This window comes from Vanessa tameamea, chromosome 9, assembly GCF_037043105.1.
Source record: "Vanessa tameamea isolate UH-Manoa-2023 chromosome 9, ilVanTame1 primary haplotype, whole genome shotgun sequence".
Lineage (NCBI taxonomy): Eukaryota > Metazoa > Arthropoda > Insecta > Lepidoptera > Nymphalidae > Vanessa > Vanessa tameamea.
The window spans coordinates 2894722-2917937 of NC_087317.1; the positions used below are offsets into that span (position 1 = coordinate 2894722).

At 30.0% G+C, this 23216-nt stretch overlaps 1 protein-coding gene across 1 annotated transcript in view; it reads right to left on the reverse strand.

Annotated features, from left to right (window-relative positions):
• The window catches only part of LOC113394873 (uncharacterized), a 127338-nt gene extending 108424 nt beyond the window's left edge, over nucleotides 1-18914 (reverse strand). Inside the window, exon 1 of the mRNA XM_026632323.2 lies at nucleotides 18746-18914. Coding sequence (XP_026488108.1) covers nucleotides 18746-18779 — 34 coding nt within the window. The 5' untranslated portion in view covers nucleotides 18780-18914. The remainder of the gene's footprint in view (nucleotides 1-18745) is intronic.
• Nucleotides 18915-23216: the final 4302 nt, after the last annotated feature.

Consider the following 23216-nt stretch of genomic DNA (forward strand, 5'->3'; position numbering starts at 1 on the left):
TGTATATAAATTATGTATGAATAAAACAAACATAAAAGATATGTATTTTATAATACAATTAAACAATGGAATCTCGTTTGTATCTATGCTATATCGGTTATACAGAGATATACAACTAGTTATCGCCCGCGGTTTTAATCGCGTTTTAGGATTGGTTGTCAGGTTATCAGGGGCATAAAAAGTAGCCCATGTACGTCCTTGGAGTTTAAGCTCGCTTTATGTTTCATCAAATTCAGTTTATTATTGTAAGTATTATTATATTAGTAGTATTATTATACGTATTATATACACCTGTTTTACAGTTATTGTAAATGTTCCATACGTATTGAAAATTCAAACGATCGAAATAGAATCTCATTAAACGCTTTTAAAATTTTTAGTGCCCTCGAACCTGTATTGGTCAATAAATTTAGCCAAAATGATATACAAAAAAATCAGTATTTAATACAGTACAATGTAGTATTTGATACAGTCACAACTCAAAGCATTGCTTTTTCTTCAAACACATATCTGTATCAAAACTTCTAATCCTATATTTTTTGTAATCGCCTTAGACTATTCTGTCTATTGAAATAATCGTATTTTTCCATATTTCAAAGCATTATATATAATTTGTGAGACATAACATTACTTGTAACATGAGAAAAATATCACAGATTTTTCTTAAGTAAGTTTTTATATCAAGAATCAGAAAAGGCAATTTATTTCAGCGGCGCGTCGTTGGTGTCCTCGCGAGAACATTACACGACTGACTCTGGAATTTGTAAGGGTTTTATCATGTTAGATAAGTACACACTGTGAAGAAAAATGGTCAAGGTTTTGTGTAAAATGAAGTCTCAAAACAAAGGTTGATGTAAAACCTATATTTGAATAAAACTCTTATAATACTGAATTTTTTTCGTCAGTTTCACGTCTGATATTTTTCTTTCGTCGAAAAAAGTTTTTGCCTTCAACTGAATAACAAGACTGCGACGAATGTAAAATGCACAGTATAAGGCGTTGGGTCTAAAAGGCAATTGGCACTTGAGGAGAGCACTGCCCAGCCACTAGCGAGGCTTAGCACGGGAGAACTGCGGATGTGTTATATCGACACGGTCCAGCAGCCTCTTCGATCCATGCCTAAGACGGCCACCGCCATCTTACATAACTCCCCAAAACTCCGGGAATAAGAAATGATCGGTGGAGGAAATTTTAAAGGTGTTCAAATATGTGATAAAAGCTTATATGAATTGGTGAAAATAAAATAAGAGTTATTGAAATATTATAAAATACAAAATTATTTTGTATGAAAAATAAGATTTTGCAGAGAATAGTCATTTTTGAAGAAAGAGATATAGATATTGGTGATTATTAACTGCTTACAAATAACAGTCAGTTCTGTCAGTGGTTATGGAAATACAGGAAGTATAGTAGTTTAAATGTTAAACAAGCGATGAAAGTTTGTACGAAAGTTCGTAATTTTTGTAGCAAGAAATGTTGAAAATTCGTCGCCATTTTATTTTAGAATCCTCGGTACTAGTTTATCGCCGCAACTAAAGGAAAGACTGCGATGAGTGCATGAAAGTTACTTAAAAACTTTGACATTTGTGAAGAGACCGATGTTTACTGAGAAGTTGCCGATAGGGGAAATCCCATCGGGCTTACAACTAATACAATAAAACTATACATGGAAAAATGTTAAACGTACGTTACATTGCGACAAACATTGAATTCATATATTACATATTATATTAATTGTGCTTTACTGACCGAAATTTTTCTTTTACATTTTATTTTGAATATCGAATGTTCGAACGTTCTCTGCTATAGATTACAATATAGCTAAAAATAATGCGTTAAATTGCAATCATATTTCACGGTTCACAATATTTCGACAGTTTACAATCTGACGAGGTAGATGTAATCTAACGACGTTTGTAATCTAACGGTAACATATATAACTCGACAGTGTGATCCTCGTACTTTTTGAGTTATGTTATCCGTCAAATATCACGCTTCCAAAAATAAAACATAACCTAAAATTTTTCACCAAAGTACATTTCGAATGAGTCAGTTAAAGTTGTTATAACCGGAATAAAGTTCTCACTGTAATGTATCAACGACATACAGTAACAAACACTCTCTTATACTTTGCACCAATGTACAAAGGAAAAGAAAGAAACTAGCTCGTAGCAATTTTCTTGTGAACGAACGATCTCTTCCAGACCAACATTTGGACATGACATATCTATCGCATTAAAAGCATTATACACACTTAGCATTGCGGTGCATTGACCTCTAAAGTACAAGTGTGTACTGACGTCATTCCGTAATATTCACTGAATATATTAAGCAGGGAAAGATACTCGCATACAAACGTCTATTTCTGAAATATTGCTGTGATTCAGAACACAAATATGAGACTAAAACTTTTGAATGTGTGCACGTAACACGTGCGTATTAATTAAACATGGTTGGGTAATAGCACCTAGTAGTACCTCGTATCCTACATAACTTAGCAGACTGTCCAACGCTTACGAAACAAAGGAATATTTCGAAGAAGTAGAAGCGGTCGTCTCTTTTCAACATTTTCTCATAATACGCGTAATTTAAAAGCTTATTATAACAAAATACGATTCTCTAAAGAAAATGAGAAGACAAGCTAAAACCGTACCAAATGATAAAGGACGTCCCTCATTTACCTTCTCTTAAATTTACGTACATTCATTATTTAGACGTATAATATTTTCTTATTCAAAGAAAAGTTCAGGCGGGCGGGTTTTATTTGCTTTAGTTAAAACTTGCGGGCCCTAATCATATTTCTGAAGTTCATGCCGAACACTGTTTTATTCTCGCACATAATATGGTTAGGACAATAGAGCCTCTATTGCGAATGAAATAAGGATTACATTGCGATAAATGTTTGACAATTGTTGAGTTTTCTGTATTGAATAAACATTGTAATTGGATTTATTTACATAATTATGTGTTATTTTGGTTGTATGTGTAAATAAGTACGTACGATGTTCTTTCGGCGTCTCGAATGAAAAATGGTCGTGTTGTTTTGTTTCAAAATTAATTTTGTACAATAAACTATTTTTTTTTTGAACGGTCATTTAAGATAACTTTTCAATAAAACTTTGATAATGTAAGGTGAAATTCTATAAGTCCAAATAAATCATTTTACATAACTTATCTTATGTATTGTTAAGAATATATGGTTATAGGATTTTGAATGTCCAATACATTAAGAAATATAGAATTACTAGCTGTTACCGGCGGCTTTGCCCGCGTAGAATATGAATATATTTACAAATTAACTTAAAATGTTACGTTAATGTAATATCTCTTTGTATTCCACATTGGTGGGTTTTTCAGCCCTTAAGGTAGTATATTCAGAAACGCTTAAGTGCGAATCAACTCATTTTTAATCGGTAGCCCAAAAATAAAATTTCGAGCTTCTAACTTCAAAATGACAGACTTCCAGACTAACCTGAATATGAAATATTAACACCTATTTTTCCCTTTAGGCCTAAAATATCAAGAAACGCTTAAATACGTATCTACTGATTTTTAATCAGTAGCCCAAAAATAAAGTTTGGTACTTCTAACTTCAAAAATGACGGTCTTCCAAACTATCCTATATAAGAAATATCTAGAAACACTTAAATACGTATTTAATCATTTTTAATCAGTATCCCAAAAATAAAGTTTCATATTTTTGCTTAAAAAATTATGACTACCATAAAAACTTTCAACCCTTATTTCACCCCCTTAGTGGTAGAATATCAAAAAACACTGAAATACGTATTTACTCATTTTTAATCTGTATCCCAAAAATAAAGTTTCATGTTTGAAACTTAAAAAATGACTGACTCCCATAAAAACTCAACCCTTATTTTACCCCCTTAGGAGTATAATATGCAGAATCACTTAAATAAGTATCTACTTCTTTATAATCAGTATCCCAATATTTAAGTTTCATGTTTATAACTTAAATAATTACGGACTGCCATACAAACGTTCAACCTCTTTTTCACCCCTTTAGGGGTAGAATTTCCAAAATCGCTCCTTAGTGGGTGTCATGATATGTTAGTTTACAGCCTAAAATATAAGTTTTATGCTTCTAGTTCTAAAAATGACAATACTTTCAACAACTTAGAACCTTTCATCCCCCTTTTCAACCCTTTATAGCATTTTTCAATATAAAAAGTAGCCTATGTCCTTTCTCAGGCTCTAGACTATTTGTGTACCAAATTTCATTTAAATCGGTCCAGTAGTTTTTGCGTGAAAGCGAGACAGACAGACAGACAGAGTTCATTCGCATTTATAATATTAATATGGATTAGCTGATTAGGCACCATCCGCGCGAAATTTATAAAACTTTACCTATAGCACATAACCGTTACGCCCCCCCCCCCCCCTTCCTTTTACTCTCTCGAGGGATGAATCAAAAAAGTATAAAGATAAATAAATGCAGGCTACGCGACTTTTTAAATGTCAATTTATAGTTTATATATACACTGGCTGAACCTGCGGCGTATCTGCGGGAATTTTATAAATCTTTACCTATACACAAGCTGTCACCCCCTATTTTACTCCCTCGAGGTGTGAATTAAAGAATGTCTATAAGAATGAAGCAAATATCTAGGACTCAAACTATCTCCACACCAAATTTCATCTAAATCGGTTCAGTAATTTAAGCATGAAGGGCTAACAGAGATACTTTCGCATTTATCCCAATGTAAGTAGCTAAAGCACTTGTGTTATGGAAAATCAGAAGTGACGACGGTACCACAAACACCCAGACCCAAGACAACATAGAAAACCAATGAACTTTTTCTACATCGACACACTACTCGACCACGGAGGCCGTCGATTATATTATTATAGGACATTTATTATACGACTAAAATACATATTTGAAGACGGATATGGATTTCCATAACAAAATTATTTAGTAAATAGTACGTACATATGAAATAAAGCTATGGTATGTACAGAATACAAATGTTACTTAAGTTAATTTTCTTAAAGTGGGTTTTCAAAAAGTCGTAACGACATTTTATCGACGACAGTGACTGTTGGTATTTTACGTCGTGGAGTTATATTTAGTAAGTTTTTTTTATATCATATAGGTAGGCAAACTGGCAAATGGGCCTACTGATGGTACCTAAATGGTCACCATTTTCCATATTAGTACTGTAAATATGAATAGTTTATCATATTACCAATGCGCCATCGAAATTGGAACTGTCATACTTCGGATACATAACATATAAAATACATACTATTTGGGATTAGAATATATGTATACGATCCTTGAGTAGTACTTAACCAGACGGTCTTGCACAGAGTCCTACCACCAAGTATTTAAGTAAGTTGGTAGGAATTCGATTTCATTTTCGGGTATACCGGTTACTTCCTATTTAATCTACATTAATTCTACTTCCAATAATACATTAACGGATAAAATAACACGTTAAATAGTATAATTGTATAATAAACACTCGAAAAGCTATCAGTTTATCGGCAATAGGATACAATTGCGACTCACACATACGTGACCCATTAACGTCCTATATGCCTTCAAGGGGACAATTAAATAGCAAATAAATCACAATCATTACATATTATAAAACAAAGTCCCCAACCCCCATCGCGGTTTCCACTAATGGACGAAGTGATTCATGAAGGTTTCGATGTATAATTCATTAATTTTCTTGGGAAATTCGCTGAAATATAACGATAATTACAATTATCAATATTATTGAATCTGTCGAGAAAAATCATGCTGACTGGGACCTTTGTTGCGTGCGTGAGCCAAAATAATATTAAGAATTGAACGATTTATGTAGACCTTATTCTACCCTATTTAAACTAATAAATATGGAGACTTTTTTTTGTAATATATAACTGAAAAAAAACTTTATGCTAATATGAAAGAACTGGCATAAAAAAATATATTTGAAAAAATTATTCGCTTCAATAATTACGGTAGAGACTTATTAATAAAACATTATGAAAGTTCGCATGAGAATGACCTTTTACAACGTTTATTTCGTCGACCTCATTTACTGTAAAAATGTCGACATAATTTTACCAGAAAACTTTGTATGATATCTAGTAATATATTTGAAAAAAAGTGACTTAATGAGAAAAGTTAAAAAGTAAATGGAATAAATTAATAATTATATTCAAATATTGCGTTTATTCTATAAAATATATACTTAACTCCAATATCATGTCTTTGAACAAAAACACAAAAAATGGTCATCTTAGAACATTGAGTCTACGCTCTATCTGCTTTGTGAAATCCCGCCCGGATAGGTTACTACCCTCATATCAGGTTACCCGCTCAACATATATTCTACGGCCTAGCAATAATATTTTCTATTATTGTGTTGCACTTTATAGGGACATACAAGGGACATAACATCTTAGCTCTCAATGATGGTGGCGTATTGGTTACGTAAGAAATGGTTAAAAATTCATACGACGCCAACGTTTATGGACCACTTACCATCAGGTGGCACATTTTAACGTGCGCCAACAGATGCCCTAAAAAAATTTGAAAAATGTGTGTTTAATCTTTGAATAATATCTGGTATCGATTTATCGTCACGACATTAAGTAAATTATTTCTGCGAAAGTTCAAATAATATCCTTACATAATGTAGTCTCAGCTATTGGAATATTGAAAATTGGCAAGGCGACGATATTTTTATCTGTACTGTGAACTGTTGAAACATTTTAAAAGATCTTTTCGAAATTGTAACTTTGTTTGTATTTATGAACGCTTTTAGAGATATTGTGTTTATATATTATTTTATTATATATATTGCGATTTATTTATATGATTATAAATAAGCTTATAATAAAACAAAACTGTCAAAGTATTCCATTGATATATATAATTTAAAATATAGCAATGTGTTTGTTTGTTCGCCCATCAAGCAAACGTTGAATAGACTAAAATTACAGTTAGCATTATACATTATTAATGAAGCCAACTCGTTATACAGACGGTTTTAAGATTTCCGCCTAGTGGTAGTCAAATTACTGTTCATGTTCTATGGTGATTTAACTGCCTCGTTAGTCTAGTAGCTATCTTGTGAGGTTTTATCTTGAAGTCCAGAATTCAAAACTCAGGTCAAATATGGGTGTTTCTTAACCATTTTGTGGCAATTATTATTAGAAAGGAATTTGAAAGATAGTATTGCAGTACGGAAGTCATTTGTCTATTTGTTTTTTTGATTTAAATAAACAACACTAACAACGTGCCAGCCCTGACTTCGTAATAAGAAGAAAAAAGGATATTAGTGGGGACGACCAAAGAAACGACGGATGGATTTTGTGAAAGACGATATGGCTAGAAAGAATGTTAATTGTGAGATGACGTCAGACAGAGAAGTATGGAAGAAGAGAACATGCTGCGCCGACCCCAAATAAAATAAGGGCAGGAGGATGATGAAGGATATTAGTGATTGATATTTATTTCTTAAAATAACATGGGTCCCGATCGCGTGCCACCTACTGGGACCAATCTAGCCCATCCCACTCAAATTCATCAAAAACCCAACCACTTATAAGGAGTTCAATGATATCTAAAATATATATCTAATGATGTATGTATATATAATTTATAAATATTTAACAGCCCTTGCTTCCACTTGTGAAAAGAGCGTTGTTCATTTTTCGAACCAAAAAATGACAATAGATAGTTACATAGCATAAATACAAAAATTACATTTATACGATTTTTTTTTAAATGTAGTGATCAAACAAATATCAATTACGTAATCAATATAATTGTAGCGAGGAACGTGTCGTAAAGGGATTTAATTGTCACGTCATTAACATTCCATTTTTAAAACTTCAAGTCTTAATCGCGTTCGAAGGGAAATAATGTGTAGTGCTTCATATAGGATTTGAAACAAAGCTATAAAAACAAGATGAAGATGACGTTATAATATTATGTTTTAAGCTGTCATGAATTTCTGAGCGCGACATAACCATAATCATGTTAAAAGAAAAATAAAAGTAGATCATTTGTTATTCAAATACAGTCATGTTCAAGGGTCAAGTGTCTCATTAGAAATCTTTTGACAAAGTATAATAATAATATTTTTTTCGCAAATCTTCCTCCTTATACAAAGCATCTTAATTAGAATTGAAGGAAGTTATCAAAATTCATATCAATGTTAATTTGACCTAAAATTAAGCCTAATTTAATTTGCATGATATCATGTCTCTTTTCAATTTTACGTATCTTAACATTTTTCTATTTCTTATTTTAATAAAATATTTTTACTTTTTTAAATCTTTAAATGATCTTCATTATTTTAACCTTTAACAAAGGCTGTAATAGAATATTGAAGTTACGATAGTGTATTTTTTTTCAGTGGTACTAAATTGTTTGGTATTTAGGTAAGGCTAAATTTAGATCTAACTGATTATTAAAATTGGTTGTGAATTAATCGTTTGTTGAATGATAATGACTGAGAGCCTCTAGTTAATAAGTTTTAAGCTTTTGCGATGTTTCAATCAAGTTTATATATTGAGCCTATAGAGGCGATCAAGAATTACTTTTGCACTTCAACACTACAAATAATCTATACAAATATTATAAATGATAAAGTAACGTAAAGAGAAAGTAAAGTAAATTTTGAGTTAAGCAGCAGATTCAGGTTACTAACATTTAAAAAGTCGCAAAGCATACATTCATTTAATTTAAAAATAGAACGTCTTCCTGAGTCGAAGTAGTTGAAGTTAAAAACAACATTGATATAATCTCAAATATATCTTAATAATAAGGTCTGTATAATTGTATATACAAGTTATATTTGCCTTAATATTAACGTACTAAGTTTAATATTTACATCTGTATATAACTTAACATATTGCACTGAAAATAAACACAAGTAATATCTCAAATGTTGGTTTGAAATGATGTAAGAAAACGTAAATATTTCTTCATCTTGGTATTAACCTATTATGGAATTTGTTATTCAAAATATTTCACGTCAGTTACCTTCAGTACAGAACCTTACATATACCGACACAATGCATTTCCTAAAGGTAATATCGTAGCCTTCTACAGCGCTGAAGCCTTTTGTACCGGGCACTTTGCTTACCCCAGCGTTAAAATACAATATACCTGGATAGTACCTTTGATTATTAATCCAATAACCTGACATAGCTTCTTAAGTTACTTTGGAATTACTTAGAAAGTAAAAGCGTTGTGTAGAATAAGTATTCTATGTATATATATATATATGTATATATATGTATGTATATATATGTATGTATATATAATATATATATATATATATATATATATAATAATATATGTATATATATAATGTATCATTAGTAAGTACTAATTATATATATTTTATAAACCTATTAATTAATAATAGGTTTACAAAAAAAAAGAAAGAAACATTTAAATGTCTGTTTTCTTAAATGTACGAGAAATTAATGTCAATGATTGCTTTTTAATATCAGCTGTGCACTTACCAGTTGATTGTTACTTCTAAATACTAGATGGCGCTAATTCAAATTTTTGATATTTCTACATCGCGGTGGCAAGATTCGCAATTTCTTTTATATAGTGCACTAAGATTAATTTAATTATCGGCGGCATCTATTAATATATTCGTTTAACATTAGTGTACTATGAGCATTAGGATCTAGTTGTCTATCTGTTCATCGGTAATATATATTATATAATGTGCAATTAAAATATACTCTTAAAACAAAAGCAAATCGTCAATACTTGTGTTTCAACATTTTAGTAATTTAAAAATACCTTAATTATATGCGTGAGTAATACGTAAAATCGCTTTATAACAGATAAATAGTCTCACAACTTATACATAATAATACATAAGAACTTTAGCAACAAACGATGCGACTATATACAAATTAATTCATTAATTTTAAAGTCCTTGTTCATAAAATGCTTTACGTATGTATTCAAAACATTCGTTTATAAAACTTTAGATAAAATATTTACCATCCTCATTTTCTTAGTTTCTCTCTAATTAATAAAGGTTTTTTATCTAACCCTCTTATAATAAAACTAAAAGTGTTATGAGAAACATAAAAACTGGCTAAGTTTTCCACTAAATGTCTTATCACAACAACAAGAAGAGTTTTCCAGTTTATGTCTTATTTTAACCTCATAAATACTAAAAAGGTATATAAACAGAATTTAATCAGAACATGGATTAAAATTACATACTACATATACAATTTTGAGCTACGTTGAATTTTTATTACTATAAAACAACTGACTAAGAAAATAAATAAAATGAAAACAATACAATTATCGAACTTAAATTCAGAAATATCTACCAATAAGTCATTCATATACGATCAATCATTGGATCGTAGATATCACATGCCTTACAATGTTTGTTTTTTTTTTTTAATTTTTACATACTGCGATTATAAATATGTCTAATAATGAGAGTATAAAGTACTGATCCACCAACGGTGTGATCAAAGGTTTTAAATTTACAAAGTGTAAGAACTCTTAAGAAAATACTAGTAATGGAACGCTGGACTAGACAATAAAAACTATACAGAACTCTGAAGATAATATTTAGACCGATTTTCTTTTTATTAATAAATTTCGATGTTATTTCGAAACAAAATATTATGTGTAACTTAACCTATAGCTTAGTTTGTAGTCTAGTTTTATCTAGACTCTTTCCTTCAATGTATAGGCGGCAAAGTTATGGAAAGCTCTTTCAGAATATATAAAAATAAAACAAAGTCCGTTTCTATATTTTAAAAAAAATCGTGTAAAGTAGCATTTTAGTGTCTTCAAATATTTATGGATATTTTTATTATATTATGTTTATGACTGCACCATCTACCCAGATTAAGTAGTATTATGCACTATCTCTCTCAGATAAGGTTATCTGTAAGAGATGGCTATATAGCCATAAGTCTGCCAATTGTATAACACATCAATTTTATTATGAATCCTATTATTTTTTATATTATATGATTGCATGTTAAATGAAGTATATTGATAATTAATAATAGACTATTTGAGTGTTATATGTAGTCTATTTGCACGTATTTCCGTTTTGCAAATTACTCCAAACACGTGAAGTGTTCATTATAATAAACATTCAACTTGAATGAAATTGCATTAATACATTAGAATCAAGACATATTTCATTCGAAAAGGTACTTTCGAGCTCTTTGAATCATTATTTTATAATATTAATTAAACGTTTCTAAGTAATGATTCTGAGAAGGATCGACAAGAAATAGCAGTTATACACAAAATTTAAACGTAATTTTCTAAAATTCTACCACTTAATAATTTAATCAACTGAAATTGTAATTAGATATTAAGTTATTGCGTATTTACACATGATCGAATATTTAATTAACGAAGCGTACAAGTATTTAATAATTCGCTTGAAATTTCTCGTCGACAATTAACAAAATACGTGAATCAAATAAATTTGTAATATTATCCTAATAATAATTAGAATATACCTGGTATATAAGTGCTTATTCTAAAATCGAATGAGAATGGTGAATTTAACTTTGTCTATCTTAATGTCTGTAACGCGATCAATATCTAATTTATCTAGATCTGCCTTCCATCTTAATCTTTAAGATGATCGTCTAACTTATATTGCTTTAGTTCCACTAAGAAAATTATTTATCATTACATAGTACAAAACAAAGTCGCTTACCGCTGTCTATCCCTATGTACGCCTAGATCTTTAAAAATACACAACGGATTTTGATGCGGTTTTTCGAGAAATAATGGCTTATTTACGAAGCGATTTTAAGCAATACAGCAACGATTCTTATCCAATTAAGTACGTTAAATACATTTTGCATTTGATATAGATCAATATGGCTCTTTGCAGCATGTAATTTAAATGAATATTTTCGAAGATATTACAGATTTAAAACGTAGTGACATAGAGGTTTGTATTGTCTAACGATGAAAAACTGTGAACGTTGTAAGACATTCTGTAGTATATTTAGTATCAGCATTGCACCCGTGCGAAGCCGGGGCGGGTCGCCAGTAAATTGTAATTAATTATACTTATATTAATGTACATGTTGAAATCCATTTCAACCCGTCTTTTCTAAAACATTACATTAAGTTCTATAGAACTTATAATATAAGAAATAATATTATAATATTACATTACTGTTTTTATTTTTTAAACAGTTTTTTTATAGATTTATATTGTACATGAAAGTAACGACCCTGTTTTAAACGTTACAATAACTAAAACTTTTGTAAACTACCTTCTTTTGTTATACTGATTATCCCTACTACAGTATTTAAAAACTACTGCTAAATAAAAAACAAAAGGCATTTAATTTCCGAGCTCAGTTTTTCGTACGTGGCTCATGTACTGAATAATAATATATTAATTTTGATAAAAAATCTTGGTCCTTATTTGGAACTTTGTATGATTTTTTTTTTTTAAATTTACCCTTTCTTGGTCATGAAGAGTAACATCGTAAAGAAACTTATAGTATCGTATGAAAGTATTTTTTTTATGGCATAGGTTTGCGGACGAGCATATGGTCACCAACGCCCATAGACAATTTCGCTGTATGAAATATTAACCATTCCTTACATCGCCAATCCGCCACCAACCTTGGGAACTATGTGCTTTTTGCCTGTAGTTCCACTGGCTCAATCACCATTCAAACCGGAATACAACAATACTGAGTACTGTTGTTTGGCGGTAGAATATCTGATGAGTGGATGGTACCTACCCAGACGGACTTGCACAAAGCCCTACCTCCAATATGTGATACATGTCATATGTATGTTCTTCCACCAACTTGAATTTTTCTAATTTTGAATCAGGTGTATATTATCATTCATCTTACGATTTCATTCAACACGAGTGGAAACAATAATAATAATTATTTTTATTTACTATGGATAGTTAGTATGGCTGAATTTTGGTTACCATCGACCAAAGATATTGGTACTGTAAAAAAAAAAAACTATCTCTTACTTCAGTTATGCGTCACCAATCCTTGGAACTCTGAAGTGCCTTGAGCGTGTAGTTACTCTTGCTCATTAATTCTTCAAACCGGTACACATTACTGTTTTCGCTGTTTGGAATTAGAATATATGATCTGTGAGTGGTACGTATCCAGGGGGATTTGTACAAAGCGATATCACTTAGCAAAGTTTTATTAATAGTAAAGTTACAAAACAAAAAAAAAAAAAAAGAAACAGACAATTGGTTGACAAACATAACATAAAAAGGTACTAAATGGTTTCACCTTTATCTATTTATATGTAAAATTAAAAGTTCTGGTATTTTTTTATTTAATGTGGAATTAACAACACATTTCGAGAAAACTGCGCTTTTTAACATCATGATGTGGACACGATACAATGCCGAATTCATATTTTTCAGCAAAACTTGTTGATGAAATCAAATCTCTAGAGGATTTATAGTTTAACAAATTATTAATCTGATTATTGGGTTCCATAGTTAAGCTGCTACAAACCCTTATAATTCCTCGTCGTCAGTCCATCCATTTTGACTACCTCAAACTTAATATTCAGTATTACATACATACAATACAATAAAACTTCATCCTAATAAATACTGTAGGTATTACTATGTTTTTTGATTTGTCACTTTTGATTACAAATGCAGGAAATTAGATATAACAAATATGTATTAACATGCTAACATGCCTCTGTTTTTAAGCAATTATTTTGGGTTGAAATTTGTAACATAATTTGTGTTTGAAGAAAAGAAATGTCGGTTTATAATTCATCTCGTGATTTGCGATAAAGAAAACATCGTGGGGACCTAGCAAGTAACATCGCAATAAAGTTTTAAACAGACTCTTGAAGGTTAGACCTTTGTTCGGTGGAAAATTTACAACTTCTACATTTTCATATATAAAATCGTCACTTAATAAATATGTCATGATAGTTTTACAAGATGATACAACTTTAAATTGTGAAATGTCCGTAAGAAACTCTTAAGTTAGCTATCTGAAGTCATTTTAGCAGACATTTTAGTAGATTAAGTTCTATGCTGTTCCATCCTCAATATAATCCTGTACAAAATAATTTACAACGAAATGAAATATTCTGTACAATAGTAAATATAATAACATTTCCAAGTTTCTTTTTTTTTTTTTTAGAAAATAGATTATGTAAGAAAAAATTAATTGATAGATTGGGTAATTCAAAATTATTTACTGCTTAAGATATAGTACCGTTCACTTACCAAGGCGAGACCCTCCACGTTATCGGCGTTCAAAATATAATTAAATTTGGATTTTTAGCTATCTTTTTCGTATATTAATCATTTCACGTACGCTAGGCAATCTCGAAGCACGAACGTCAAAAATACTCATACAGATCGATAATTTACGTCTTTGCGAATGATTAAATAAATAAAATAAATAAATAAATATGTATATTCACACAAAGTAACCAGACATAAACAATCATATTGATTGCTTATGGTAGTAAAATATCAAATAAACTATAATTTCTTTAAGAAGCATTAAATGATTGCATACAGTAATATGTTTCATGATAAAATATAAGCATTCCAAATTTGATAAGTCAATAATCACGTCATGGATATAATTATTTCTGAAGTGTATGTTTATAATGCCGGATGAACAATGTAATAATTGTTGACAAACATAAATGACAATTGTAATGATGATTATGCGACATAAGAATGAAATTTTCACAAACAACTCTATTATTTGATTTGATTTTAAGCAAACAATCAACTATCAGAATAAACATAGCAGTAATTGCGAGTTTGTCTGACATAGATGTTTCAGTTAGAATGCGCCCGGTTGAGTAAAAATCTATAATTTAAATAGCAACCTATATATACGTTTTATAAGAGTTTGTAATATAATGTTGTGCAGATGTAGTCTAAAGTTAAATTAAGCAGCATTTTAATCGTTCTTTGCCCCACCTTGGGCGCCAGTATTACATTAAAAAAATAACATCTATTAATGCTGTCGTTCGTTGCCCCACCTTGAGTGCCAGTATTGCATATAAATAACAATTATATTAATGAAAAATAAATTGTAAAGGTTATTAAAGTAAGGCTACGCTATAGCCCAGAACCATATGTGTAGTGTTTATATGCAATATTATGATCATGTTTTCACTATGTGTATTAATGTATATGATTAATGATTATTAAAAAAATAATTATAATTTAATTATTAGCAAAAAATATCCTACCAAGCATTATTACCAAGTTTTAAAGAAAATGTCTACGATATTTTTTTTATAAGTTATTCCGAAATGAAGAAAATGAATTTGCAAAGTTAAATTTTTAAATACGTGTAAAAACTTAAATATTTAAGTTAAGCACTCTTTCAAATTCTGTCGTTGAATCATTAAAACAGCGTTAAGTGAGAAAATCTTTATAGTAATGCAAAGAAGAATAATCTGAGTTATTAAGAAATTTTTGAACGCAGTAACTTCTAACCACAAATATATTTGTGTGTTACCTAATTCAAACATAGATATAGTTTAGACTATACATATATAAAAAGATCAATGCATGGTTTTTTTTTTCAAATAACTCATTCTAATATTTCCAAAAAAGTAAAACAACAAATTTAGTTTTTCGTTAAATTAAAATATCTTCAAAGATCAAATAACATTCTGCTATGCGTGTTTAAAACTATTCCTTTAAAGGATCAAAAAGGAAATCGAAGAATTTTCAAATATAGGAAGAAGTCAGAAACAGCATCACGAAGCTGAAGAGTTTATTTACTCTTAGGCAGTTTATCAAGATAAATCGTTGTAACAATTTATCTCGCTGACGGAGTGAACCACAACTAATGAGCCAGCGGTTCAACCAAGCACTACGTATAACGAAAAGAGTCTTCAAGGAGAACATAAATTATTGTCCAAGATTTACGCGGGGATACAATAATTGTAGAAGTACTTTACAAAATATATACATAAATAAAGATAGCGTTTACACCTTTAAAGACGCATCACTTTGTATGTTACCCAAGTCAGATATTAATTTTAATTGCTTAGTGATAAGTTGATGGTGTAACTTTTCCAATAAATAAATAAATAAATAAATAAATAAATAAATAAATAAATAAATAAATAAATAAATAAATAAATAAATAAATAAATAAATAAATAAATAAATAAATAAATAAATAAATAAATAAATAAATAAATAAATAAATAAAGTATTATGCAGCCATCATACAACGATTACCGGTAATTTTTTTTTAAATAAATTTTGTGCATTTATAACTGAACTCCTCATAAATTGTTGGGCCAAATTTCGATAGTTTTTTTGTGTGTATTTTAGTAGGATGGTTTAGATTGGACTCAATAGGAAGCGCTGCAACCAGAAAGTATATTCAATTAAATGTTTTTTTTTTTTTTTATGAAACAGATAAGCGGACGAGCAAATGGACAGCCTGATAGTGAATGGTCACAATACTGAGTACTGCTATTTGGCGGTAAAATATCTGACGACTAGGTGGTACTATCTCAGTCTTGCGCAAAGCCCTACACCCAAGAAATAAAAAATAAAAAAAATAGGTTGACATGCTTTATTATGGTTATCTTTCCTAGATAGTTAAAACTATCATAAAACATAGCAACAAACCACGAATATAACATTTAAACTAATTACTAAAATTAATTAAATAAAGTTGATATGAATGTGACCACAAACTGTCTAAGCAAAATTAATTAAAATGATTATTTCCTTACGTTTTTGTTTTAATCGGAACGTATTACGAAGGTAAGTTCAGTTAATTTGGCATATAATGTAAATTCACTACAAGTAAAACTTTATTTAGACATATATTTTATCCGTCTAGTAATGTGAGGCTGTATAAATGAGCCGTTTTATCAAGACGTAGAATTGTGGGAGATGCAATTTGTCTTCTTGACATAGAGCACCGCAAGTTTCGCTCACTAATGAGTCGGCCTGAAATGATACCACAAGCTTGCCAGATTACGACGAAAATGCATTCATACGTATGAGATATTGTATCAGATTATTGAAATATATTTCCGACAATGCATATTCATTGATTGATATTTATGTTATAAGTTATTGGTATAGAAGTTGATATATTTCTTTTATAATATTAGGTGACAAAAAGGCATACCGATGATACGTGAACATCATTGTCTCTAGACACTGGCTTGACAAGAATTAACTTCTCATTAAGCCGTCGATACAAAGCCAAGATGTGACACTGGGTCACTAAACATAAACATAATAAACATAATCAGCCTGTAAATTTCCCACTGCTGGGCTAAGGCCTCCTCTCCCGTTGAGGAGAAGGTATGGAGCATATTCCACCACGCTGCTCCAATGCGGGTTGGTGGAATAATGCGGGTTGGTGGAATTACCTGCTGGGTCACTACCTCTTAGAAAAGGGGTAGAGAAAGTTAAAGTAATATGTAATATCCAATGCAACAGTAGACAAACGTTCTTAAAGAGAAGGCATGATACTTATTCTACTAACCTACTCAGTATTAATTTACGAGAAATTTTCCTCACGTTTTCTTCACGACTTGCTTGTCCGTGTTTGTACACGCAATTATAGTTTAAGAATTACTCTTTATGTTGGATTTATTTGATTATGTCAGGCAAACAGTGTATTATCGATAATTTTTTGGAATACTAATAATAAAGGCAAATAACATACTTTACTTTACATAATTATATAGCACACAGAGAAAATAAATAATTATAACATAGATCCAGCCTTAGTGAGGGAGGCTTACAATTTTGGCGACCTTATCGCAACATAACGATCTCTTCCAGGCAACCAATGACGTAGGTTAGGATAGCTCGTAGAAACATACTTATTGACACCTACTTTTATATAAATAAAGCAAAAATCAAAAACCTCAGGTCATTTCTGGTAAATTTCAGTATGTATAATTTCATAATGAGATGATGATGATAATAAGTAATCAACCCCTGCTTACGCCTTCAATGTGCCTTTTATTACACTGGCTCACGCACTCTTCGAACCCAAACTTAACAATGTGTATCACAAAGTCTCACAATTTTTGTGTTTAATCGTAACGTAGATTATTCTGGATGCATAGAAGGTATAATTTTATATTTTTTAATTGAATTCTTAAAGAAAAGTAAGCGACCAGTCAGTCAGTCGTAGCTTCTGAAAAACCACGAATATAATTATTCTATTTGCAATCAAGGAATTGTTTCTCTATTATGAGCAAAAATTATCTATAAAATTTTTAGTCACCTCAATTTTAAGTAAGTTTCAAAAAAGACTAAAAGTAATATCACGTCATCATTATTATTATTTATTTTATTTTTGATTTTATAAATATGCTAATTGTAATTTTTGGATCGATCTTTCTGTTAGTGATATTTTTTTAAATTTATTTAAACATATAAATAAATGGCTTAAATCTTAGGTTAATTGGAATAATTAATTATCCATAATAATAATCCGCTATTTTGTTTTAATTAACATGTTCTCATTATGTTTAAAAATATAAATGCATAATACTGCATTTTATTTTAAAGAAAAGATCCTAAATACTATGACGCCAATTTCATCATTATTATAAAATATTCCATACAAATGTGTCAGAGTAAAATGATTTTTGTTCCATGTTCAACGTGTAGAAACAACTTAGATTTTAATAAATTACAGTCGTGTCCTGTGAATATTTAATTTAGCGACGTATATTCATATTCGCGCTCAAACTTACCAATAAACAGGCCAAAGATCAGTAACACGACCATTTTTAGAATGTCACACACTAAACCATCATTCACATTATTTAAAACACTTTTAAAAAGCACAATTTCACCTCAATATATTTAGTCGTAATACGCGATGAGGAGGGTTCACGGGAACAGACGTGCGTCCCCTCCGAAGGCTGAAGACATACTAGGGTCGAACGATGATAACAACTTTGAAAAGAGTTGCGCAAATACTGAATTATGAAAATTATGTTAACTTAATAAGACCTTGACCAATAAGGTACAACCTTTCTTAGTGAATTTAACTTTATATACGTGTAATGTTATTTTTATAGTTGTGTTGCTGAAGTTTAAATATTAAAAACAAAATCTCCATGCGCTGCTTTATATTGCGATATGATAAAGTATGCGTACTCAAATATTCATTTGAAACCTCCCATTTATAACGCGTGATTTAATTTTGATTTTTTTTTCGTCCCTGGAGTTTTCTGTGAAGCATCCTTATGTGCGCTTAAGCAAGTAGCCGTGTGGTTTCCGGCTGAGTAGAATTGAGCAATCTCATCCCTAGCTGAAGTGTCCTAAAGGCCAACCAGGGGAATCTTTGTTGCGCGTGTTAGATTTTTTATAGAGATTTAATACATTATGTCAGGATATTTTAAGAATAATTTCTATTTCTTTATTATTTTATTATATTTTAAGGTTATAAGACAATAAAAGATTATATATGAAACACAAATATTTATTTAGCCATTATAAAAATCAAAATATACTTTATTCAAGTAGGCTTTTACAAGCACTTTTGAATAGTCATTTAACAAACTATTTAAAGTAAAGCTACCATCGGTTCGGAATGTAGATTCTACCGAGAAGAACCGGCAAGAAACTCAGTAGTTTTCAGTACTTTTTCAATATCCAAAAATACAGTCATGTTAGTTAAATACTACTATACTAACTTTGTATATATAATACTAACTTTGTATATTGATAATTGCAAAAACACAATTCATATATATTCATGAATAATTTAACAAGCAATAACAATTACACTATATCACAAAATTATATCGTACCTTAAATGTTAGCACCTTGCTGCTACAAGAAGAGTAAAGTGTAAAGTAAAAGTCGAAGTAAAAAAGTGTTCTGTACGGAGCTTCCATCACTTATATAAGCCTCACTACAAATCACGTGACTCACAATATTGAACAGAAAAGTCAAAGTACCCTCTTATTTAATATCAATGTTATCAACACAATTCAAAAATAACTTAAATTAAATTATTATTATTACAGAATTGATTAAAACATACAATACATAGTGTAAGCCTTGTTTGTAATTGTCTAATTATTTATTTATTTCTTACTTAATCTGACACGCGCGTAAATCAACACTATATTTACAGCGATACTGTTATCAAGAAACTCACTTCGTGATATCCTATTTTGGTTTGTTTATTATTTCACATAAATTTATCATTATATGGTCTGTTGGTTAAAGGGCCAAAGTAAATGTTTTAAGTAAAATGTTACCCACATTTTGCCAATTGGTAAATAATTTCAAAATAAATAAATTAATATTTGTGATAAAACAACACATGCTTAACATTACTATTCAAAACAATATCACACAAAAAGTCATATTTTACATAAAAACATCAACTTCTGTTCATTTTGTCTATTCTGATCACCACAAGAAAGGGTTTTATTTAATTTTATTAAATTGGAAAGCAACACAATGTAAATTGTATATTTTTATATGCATGGATTGTATATTATTATATTTTAACTTATAACATACATATATATAATGTGTAAAATATATATAATTGTACTTAAACGTAAATAGCGCAAAGGTTTACGCGCTGCCTAGCGATGTAAAATATCACTAGTTCGATCCTGACTCATTTGAGGCCCCACTATCCTACAATTGCGGTATATTGCAATTATAAGCTGACTCATCGTGGAATTACAGAGATCTAGTTGTTCTCACTCCAATTTAACATTTTTCAATCGAAGCTTGCTTTAAAGTAAAATGATATGTATGAAAGTAAATAAAAAATATTAAATTGAAAAAAAAAATACTAAAATATAAACTAACGTAACGTAACGTAACGTGACATAAGGTTTTAACTAACGTAACATGATAAAAAGTAAAACAAAAACGAAATAAAATAGATAACGTTTTTCGGAGTTTAATATCTATGTGTATAAATTGTTTTAATATTTTAATTCTGTATTATTTAATGTTGGCACTAAGTAAGTACTATATCCTATTCTTTATAAATATTATTATCTATTTTTAGGGCAATATTTAAAGGCGCTGTTTTGTCTATATTATTTTGTTGTTGAAGCCGATATTTGAAAGTATATTTATATTTATAAACCTTGAATTTTGTATCGGAATAACTATGTTCCCATGTTGTAATGTTTATAACTCAAAGATTTATTGTCTTTATAACTCAAAGATTTCAATTTTTTTTTTCTTTTCTTTTCTTATTTCACTTACTTCTTAGATGATTTAAACAAAGAAACCATTGAATTTGATTTCTTAGAATGTTATGTGTTTCTTTTGATAAAGCCTACTGCAATTAAAATCAAATTTTATTCCTTTATTCAATGCAGAAGCATTACACTTACTTATTTATTGTCAAATTAAACACTACCACCGGTTCGGAAAATAAAATTCATTGACCTGAGAAGAACCGGCGGAAGAACTTCAACGGGTTTTTTTCGTCAATTTGTGAATTTTTTCTTCTGATTTATAAAAACGATTAAACACTGGTTATTTGTCAATACCAAAACAATAATGATCGGTCCAAATTTAAAAATGCGAGACGGAAAAGCATATTATTTTAATATTTTTTTTCCACGAAAATGATTAAAAAACAAAAAAAAATGTTATGAAACTTGTCCTGCAGATTATTTTAAAAACATAACCGTTTTCTTAGCTCTCTAAAAATGCATAACAACTAGGAACTTATTTAAAAAAAACCGAAATACAATGACCATAAAGGACGCTGGTGGAAATTCGTATTCGAACAAAACTTAAATTTGCTCTTTGAATGTCTCGCAAATTGATTTAATGCATACCTAACCAATGCAAGATTATTCGCGTTTGTTTCCTAATTGCCGGCTACCCAATGTATCAGTTTATAATAAGCGAATCCGAGAAACTGATATTTGATACAGCTAATAAGACACCCCCATCATCAAATTGATTCTATTTTTCTAGCTCTTACGTATGCTTTATATCATATATCATATTCAGACAATTTTCTGTAAAGATCAAATTGATGTGTATATCGAATTACGTACTAAGCAGAGCACAGTAAATATGATTAATTTTTGTCTTTATACCGTTTCGGATTGATAAAAAAAAGCATTCAAAGAGATAATTCAATATCAAAACAGATAGTTAAATCTATATTAATATAACTAAAGAAAAATTAAAAAAAAAAAATTTTACACATGGGCAAATTTACGTTGCCCCATCACGGGCCGGGGCTCCCGACCATCAGTATATTTTGTTACCTGGAAATAATTTAACATCAAATGTTGTGTATAGAGAAGTTCTACAATAATCGCTTTAGTTATCTATCCTAAAACAACGGGTTGTACTCCGGGACTGCCGGCAGAAGTGAAAACTTAGAATTAATTACATTTAAATATTTTCATCATTAACAACTTTAACATCTACATAAAGACAATCTATGCAGCCTGCGGATAATGACTGCGTCGTCGATGTTAGTGTCGGTGTCGGTGAATTGACCTGGGCATCATTTTGCTAACCGTGTCTTTCCCGGGTAGGCTTTTTGCAGCGATAACCGATATCCATACGAGCGGAATCGCGGGCGACCGCTATTAAACATATAAAAACATAATAAGCTTTGAATTTTCAAAAAATATTCAGTGTACACCTACAGATTCGGTCGATTTACTCCTTAATTATATGTATAGAAAAAAATTGTCGGTAAATAAGTTTACAAGATCAGAAATAAAGTCATAATATAACTATTTACATCACATCCATGATCTGTATAGTGTAATAAAGTTTTCATAATTTTCGCAAAGTTTAAAAAGTTCTACTTCTTACTTCTATTTATTTAAAAAAATATATTTTGTATCTTTATGGGTTATTTTGGTTTCCGTTTGAGATACGCAATCCTGTCACAAATCCGAAATCTACGTGGACGAAGTCGCGGGCAGGAGCTAGTCGTATAATAAATGTGTTACGAGTTCAGCCACCTTTGTCGTATAATAAAATAATTTGTATAAATAAAGTCAGTCAATGTTAAATAAATAAATATTTAATAAATTAAACTTAACAAATATAATCTGATTTGTCATTACAATTTATGGTCTCACACACTAAGTGTTACTGCTCATTCTGTTACACGTTGATAATAATTCACCGTGGACTTGTCTTCGTGAGTGAATATATCTAATATTGTTCAGTATTTAATTGTCACCTATGTACAGG